The following is a 7088-nucleotide window of genomic DNA, read 5'->3' as shown; positions in this document are numbered from 1 at the left end:
TTCTCAACCTGGAAGGACGTGGGCAGTGGGGTTCTGCAGGGCTCGGTCCTCGGGCCCGCACTGTTCAACAACTTCATCAGCGATTTGGACGAAGGGGTAAAAAGCACCTGTTCAAATTTGCTGATGACACTAAGATGTGGGGGGACATGGGCACACTGGAAGGATGCAACAGGCTATAGTCAGACCTAGACAGGTGACAAGGGTGGGTGGATGAGACTAGGATGGGTTTCAACACAGACAAAGTGCAAGGTGATGCACCTCCAGAGGAACAACCGGCACCATACTTACAGGTTAGGGAACTCCCTTCTTGTCAGCACGGAGGCGGAAAAGGATTTGGGGGTCATTATTGACTCCAAGATGAACATGGGCCGGCAGTGTGGAGAGGCAGTTAGGAAGGCCAACCGCACCTTGTCATGCATCCACAGATGCACCTCAGGCAAGTCCAAAGAGGTGATCCTCCCCCTCTATGCACCACTGGTCAGGCCGCAGCTGGAGTACTGCATCCAGTTCTGGGCGCCACACTTCAAGAGGGATGTCGTGAACCTGTTCAGCCTCCACAAGAGAAGGCTGAGGGGGGATCTAGTGGCCTGTTACAAACTAGTCGGGGGGGATCAGCAGGCACTGGGGAGTCCCTGTTCCCCCGAGCACCGCCAGGAGTGACCAGGAATAACGGTCACAAGCCTGCAGAGGGTAGATTCAGATTAGACATCAGGAGGCGCTACTTCACGGTCAGGGTAGCTAGGGTCTGGAACCAACTTCCAAGCGAAGTGGTGCTGGCTCCTGCCCTGGGGCTCTTTAAGACAAGGCTAGACGAACACCTTGCTGGGGTCGTTTGACCCTAGTACTCTCTCCTGCCATGGCAGGGGGTCGGACTTGATGATCTGCTCAGGCCCCTTTCGACCCTACTAACTATGAAACACATGGCCTGTGGGCCGCCATGTGGCCCTCCATGCTGTTTTCTGAGGCCCGAGGTGCTGTGATGGGAAATGAAAGTAAACACTGCACTTTCATTTCGGGGGTGGGGGGAGAGGTGGTGGTGATGTGATACAGCTTCCTGTGAGGTCTTTGAATATGGCTCCCCAGCCCACTGGGTGATAAAAAGTTCATGATCCGGCCAGACATTCAAAAAGGTTGGACACCCCTGATCGAATAGGTCCCTTACAACCCTAAAATATACAAAGAAAGAGTATATAAAATATATATGAAAGAGTAAGGAGTGGGGCTGTGAGAGGGAACATGAAGAAGTCCCAATATTTGTAGTTAGGCAAATGAAAGAAGACCCCAAGTTTTTTGCCTCACTCAAGAACCTGGAACTGGCTGAAGTGGTCAGTTAAAGGGAAATGAGATGGTGTTTGAAACTTACCTAAGCAAAATAAAAAACTAAAAACATAAACCCCAGACAGTCCTAAAGATCAATACTAAAAGTGCAAGAGAGTAAGTGATGGGAAAAATGGTGTCACCCCAAAAGAAGAACCAAATTTCAGGGGCTCACTAAAGAAAGATTCCACAGTGCTTTGCACGGTAGACACAGGAATATATATATGCTGCTAACAGGAAATCACCTACAGTCATCTCCAACTGTATAAACTGCTATGCATGTATGATATGGGGCTAGCACTGATTTTCCCTGGACCACTTAGTTAAGTTCTAAGGCACATTCCTGATCTTTATAGTGCTGAACAGCCTGGACTTCCCATATCTACAACCTACTTAGAGCTCCAAGAAGAAAACTGTGGTTGACAGCTCTGTTCCTCAGACACAAGAGAAGCCTCTACAGCAGGGTACATCTGGTTGAGGGATGGAGCTTTATTGGGAGCTGGTCTGAGACAATGAAATAAACTCCCAGAGAAACTAAAGACCACCCCAACATCAGTGCCTCCTGCTTGTATGAGCTATATTCTCTAGTAGAAACAGGATCCAGCATGCACATTTACAAAAACAGAACTCTAATAAGTCAAAATCTTCCACTCCACATGCAATTCACCCCACAAGGACAGAATAAGAGAGGACAGAGAACAAACAGCCTGTAACAGACATTAGTCACACCACTTATTGTTTCACAGGAGAGTCCTTGAATATTACAGTGATATGGGCAGTGTGAGAACCTGTATAGAACAGGAAAGAAGAAATGCAAAACCCAGCAGCTGAAATTACAAGGGGAACAGAGATAAGCAATAGGGCTGTGTGAAGCTTTGGGTGCTGATCTGATTCAGAGAAGATACGGCCTGATTCAACGGCTCAGTCTCCGAATCCGAATCAAACTGGGAGACCAATAAAAAGCCAATAAAAATTCAAAGCCTCTGAATCAATTTGGAAAAGGTTCAGAGAAAGATCTGGAGATTCGGCGATTTGGGCAGTCCCTGCTGGTTGGCACAGGGAGCTGGACCTGGGCTGTATGCCAGTAAGTAGGGGGCAGGGAGAGGGGCTGGAGGGGGGGCCATGGGGAGACCATGGGTGGACCCCTGCCAGGCCCCATCCCCTGCCTGCTACCCCAGCCCCCCTGAGCATCCCTTGACTCATGCCTGCTCTCCCAGCCCCATCAGTGTTGCCCCATCTGGTCCCAGCTACCTGGTTCTTTAAAAAAAGAACAAAACCCCCCACACTCACTGGCTCCTGCTGGGCAGGGTAGGGAATCCATGCTGCCCCTGACTTCCTCATGCTGCATGGGAGGCTCTGCCATGTTTCTCTATCCCTTGCCTGCTCTCCCAGCCCCGCCAATGGTTGCCCTGCCTAGCCCCAGCGTCCCGGCACTTTAAAAAAGAATCCCTGCACTCACTGGCTGCTGCAGCAGCTGTTGGGGCTTCTGGGAGCTCGTGGCAGAGCCCCCCCTATGCAGCACAGGACAGTGGGAGGCAGTGGAGATCACCCCCCTGCCTGGCAGGAGCTGGTGAGTGTGGGGCTTTATTTATTTTTTTTAAGGAGCAGGGACCTGGGGCTGGGTGGGGCAGCCATTGACGGAGCTGGGAAAGCAGGTGGGGGTTGTGGCCTGTTTGATTCAGAGATTTGGCCAATTTGGCAGCAGCCAAACCTCTGAATCAGATTCAGCCAAATCGATTTGGGACAGTGATTTGAATCACTGAATCGAATTACTGTCCCCCCAAATTGGTCGAATCCAAAGCGAATACTGGGCGCTTTGCGCAGGCCTAATAAGCAATTCTGAGTTGGAATGCAGACTGGAAGCTGATGAACACTCCTAAACGGAGCCAGAGGGTCTCTTGTGTCTGAAGAGCTCTTCTCCATTTTCTGACTAGGATTTTGGAACAATCAAAGGAAGGATTACAAACCTCTCAGAATATTCTATCTTTTATAGTGAAACCAGTGCCATTGTGGAATGAGATTTTGCCATATACCCAAAACAACCAAAGAAAGAGCCCCTCCCCTTCCCTCCCAACACAGTGGACTGACCTGCCCCACTAAGCTCTCATAGTTCCCCATTCCATTCCCTGTCAACCTGAATACGGTTCTAGTTTCTTAGATACTAAAAGAAACTCCTCAGTGAACTTGAAATTGCTAGGACTTGCCTGTCAGAGCGTTTCTCAGATCCCACGTACAAGATGTTCCTGATGAGGCCGGCCCGGGTGCCCAGAAATGCCACTTCGACCCCCTCATTGGTCTCACTGTAGAACAGAGAGATATCACAGTGCAGAATCAGTTTCCAGAGCTAGAGTCAAGTCCACACTGCTGCCATGTTTTAAGGACCTTCCAAAATGGAAGTTCAGTGAGTAACATATTGGAGTGGAAGGCTTCTTAATCTGTTGGGATTAAGTTCACCTGTGGTATAGTACAGAACCTGTAATGGACTTACTCCAGCAACTGGAACTGGCCTGTGCCTCCAAACACTGGCAAATTGCATCATTCATTAGCATAATTACTGCATTATTCATTCTTGTATTTCTGCTGTCTTGATTTGTTCCTTTTATGTCTTAACAAGCAGGACTTAAACTCTTTTACTCCCACAAGCCCAGTGCCCAGTGGGAACTCGGGGAGGGAGTAAAGTGATAGAGAGGTTTGTGTCCTGGTGCTTTAGTCAAACCCTAGGACTGAGCACAACTTTTTATCTGGGACAGACAGGCTAAGAGATTGGGAGGTATAAAGTAGCTGAGTGACTCTTAGAGACCATGGAGTCATAGGTGGCATAGGTATGACATTGTTGTGAAGAACTTCATGTTGTGAATGGCCTACTGCTATGACTAACAAAGGTCAAAGATCCACCTGAGACAAACAGCCAGCAAGTTAGTGTAGTTGGGGTGCGCCAGTTGCTACAGACAACAGCACACAGCTAGCGATGTGGCTCGTGTCACACCTGTCTGCCTTTAAACACTCCAGACTGAATGACAGACATCTACAGACATCTACAGCTGGGGTCAGCCTTCAGCTCAAATCCAGAGATGGACTCAAACTCCTGCTTCTGGAGCTGTAGCCAGCACCATTACTGCTCTGTTACCAGGCTCTGGCACTAGGAACACGGTACTGTTTCTTTAGAAGAAGTTAATGTGAAGAACTGACAGCTTAAGCTGTGTCTACACTAGGATTTGTCAGCAAAAGTTTCATGCTATTGCTGCCCAAGGTTCAACTCCACCAATAGCAGGAGGAGGAGGAACCCAAATGCATGCCAGCCTCCCACAACCACCAATGATTTTAATACAATATCAACTGACTGCTGAAGGCAGATCTGATGGACACAGTTTGTGGGTATAGATATCTCAGGGGTAGCAATTATGGGAAAATCTGGCCTCCAAAAACCCCAGGGGTAGGCCAGGCACAGAAGTTTTATGTTCCCTCTAAGTGCTGGCAGCAGTAGTACATGCTTCTGCTAGCGTGCCTCAGCCGAAGTTCAAAAGCATCATCTACAGATGTGAGATGGTGGATCAGTTTCTATGGCCCATTCATCCTTTAGCTTCACTGCTAATAAGACAGCCGACTAGTGCAGTATCTTTTGTAATAGTCCAGTGGGAACTAGATTAAAGTCAATTCATTTTATATACAGTTGAAGGAACAGCTATCACAGAAGAACAAAGCTTGATCAATACCATCCTGAGGAGACATTCAAACTCATGACCTTGAAGTGGAAGTCTGTATCCAATATCATTTCCCCATGCAGAAGACTCCTTGAAGGAGATTCATTTTGCCAAAGTCCACTGCTGAGAGGGAGACTGATACTCAGCGTCTATTTCTATGGTCAGTTTAATGCTATAATACTTTCTTCTGAACAAGGGCAATGAAACTACAGGCAGTCCTCAACTTACAACATTTTGAGTTACATTTTGCACTTACAATGTTTATAAATTGACACCCTGTTTCAACTTTATAACATCAGTTTTGACTTTACAACGCTTGATCCAATGCGATACCATGCCAGTGAACAAGTTTGCTGCATCGCTTATCTCCCTAGAGAACATCTGTCCAAACTTCCTTGGACACTTTCTTTAAGAAAGCAGACAGGACTCCAGAAAAACCTGCAGCCAAGTCTCCTGAGAAGACTCCAGCCAAGAACCCTTCAAAAAGTCCAACCAAGAGCCTTACAAAAAGTTCAGCACAGTCCCCTCCGAGAAGTCTTTCTAAATCAATATGATTGCTATTTACAATATAAATACATTAATGTAGCTATATTACTCATCTATAATTGATCAAGTATAAAATTCTGGGGTAGTTTTGGTGAAAATAGGGTATTGGGCTGTCCTAGGGCAAGGTCCCCCTTGACTTGAACCCCGAAGGGTCAAAGAGGGACCCTGGGGGACAGCACACCCCAGGGAAAGGGAGGAGAAAGGAAGAATGAGCGAAAACAACTCACCGGTAGCACAAGGCACGGCGGGACTGGAAGCGGCAGCGGGAACCGCGGCGGAGCAGAAAGAGGCGGAGGAGCAGAAAGAGGCAGCGGAGCCTGCGTGACTCATTAGCCGCGGTTTACTTAAAGAGGAAAAAGCTGGGAGAGAGGGGGAGGAGAACCAACCCAGGAGTATAAGAAGAGGAAATAGGCGGACCGAGGGGGAGGAGAGGTGGCAAGAGAGTGGCGAGAGAAGAGCCCTCGGGGCCACTAAGGCAGTAGAGGGAACAGGGGACGCTGCTCCGGGCTCACAAAAGGTATCCGAACCGTGCCCAGGGGGAGACGCTGTCGGTGGACCTGAGAAGACGCAGGTGTCCCGGCTGTATATAACCCTCGGGCTGTGAGGGGAGCCGACGGGAGTGACCTCGTCAACTGGGGCTCGAGGCCAGCAGAAGTATGAAGCAAGAGGTATCCATACGAGAAGGCCAACTGAGACCTTCACGCTTGCAACAGAGGACACAGACTGGAACCCCGTTGAGGGAGGGCTCCTTCATCGAGGAACATAGAGGGCATACTTATGTGAGAAAATCCCCACCCGAGCTTACATAGTAGCCCTTAAGGGGAAGGGTAGTTGGGGTTTAAGGGGATGGTACTGCGCTAGGCATGCCTGGGCAGAGATATAAGGAAGGTTGTGAAGGGGTGTTGAAGTAAGGTCACCGTAACCTCTTGGTGGACCTATTATTGGTATTACTATTATCATTGGTATCACTTCTATTGCTCTTTGTCATGGAGTCACGGAAGTGCCCCGTGACTGTGAGGGTGATTGGCTGAGCTGCCAATCACCCGGGCAGCTCAGGTGCTGGTTACCAGGGCGACCAGGCTGGTCACATGGCCAGAAGGGGGCAGGGCCAGGCCTTTATAAACAGCTTAGGCCAGAGCCTGACTCACAGTTCCCTTCTGGCTGCTGCAGGAGCAGGAGCTCTGCGGCTTGAGCTGAGTGGTCCGAGTTAAGTGGTCGCAGCCTTACCACACTAACTGGCTGCGATGATGCGGGGAACAAGAACACCCTGCAGGGAGGTAGGACTGAGAGCCCTGGTGGGGCTTGGAGTTATGGTTAGGCGTACGGAGCCTCTGTGTTTGTGTTGCAGCCAGATGGCTTGAGGTTATGTTACAGTTTGCACCGGAGGACCGGGTGAGGCTGTAGGGGAGCGAGGAGGCCTCACGGAGGCTCCCCAACAGCTTGGGGGTTCCTGGTGCCCAGTAGGGGCACAGTGCCAGTGGAGCACTCTTGTCTGTGCCGGAGAGGCACCGTATTGCGCCAGGG

The 7088-nt window shown here is 49.5% G+C and overlaps 1 protein-coding gene across 2 annotated transcripts in view; it reads right to left on the bottom strand.

The window, feature by feature from the left end:
- Positions 1-7088, bottom strand: part of CACNA2D4 (calcium voltage-gated channel auxiliary subunit alpha2delta 4) — a 183236-nt gene that overhangs the window by 84390 nt on the left and 91758 nt on the right. For both annotated transcript variants that reach the window (XM_019544560.1, XM_019544561.1), the window contains one exon: positions 3522-3617. In XM_019544560.1, the coding sequence (XP_019400105.1) occupies positions 3522-3617 (96 nt within the window). The remainder of the gene's footprint in view (positions 1-3521; positions 3618-7088) is intronic.

This window comes from Crocodylus porosus, unplaced genomic scaffold (genome assembly GCF_001723895.1).
Source record: "Crocodylus porosus isolate Cpor-Errol unplaced genomic scaffold, CroPor_comp1, whole genome shotgun sequence".
Taxonomy (NCBI): Eukaryota; Metazoa; Chordata; order Crocodylia; family Crocodylidae; genus Crocodylus; species Crocodylus porosus.
Note: the sequence above shows the minus strand (reverse complement) of the source record. Positions and strands in the feature narration are given on the sequence as shown.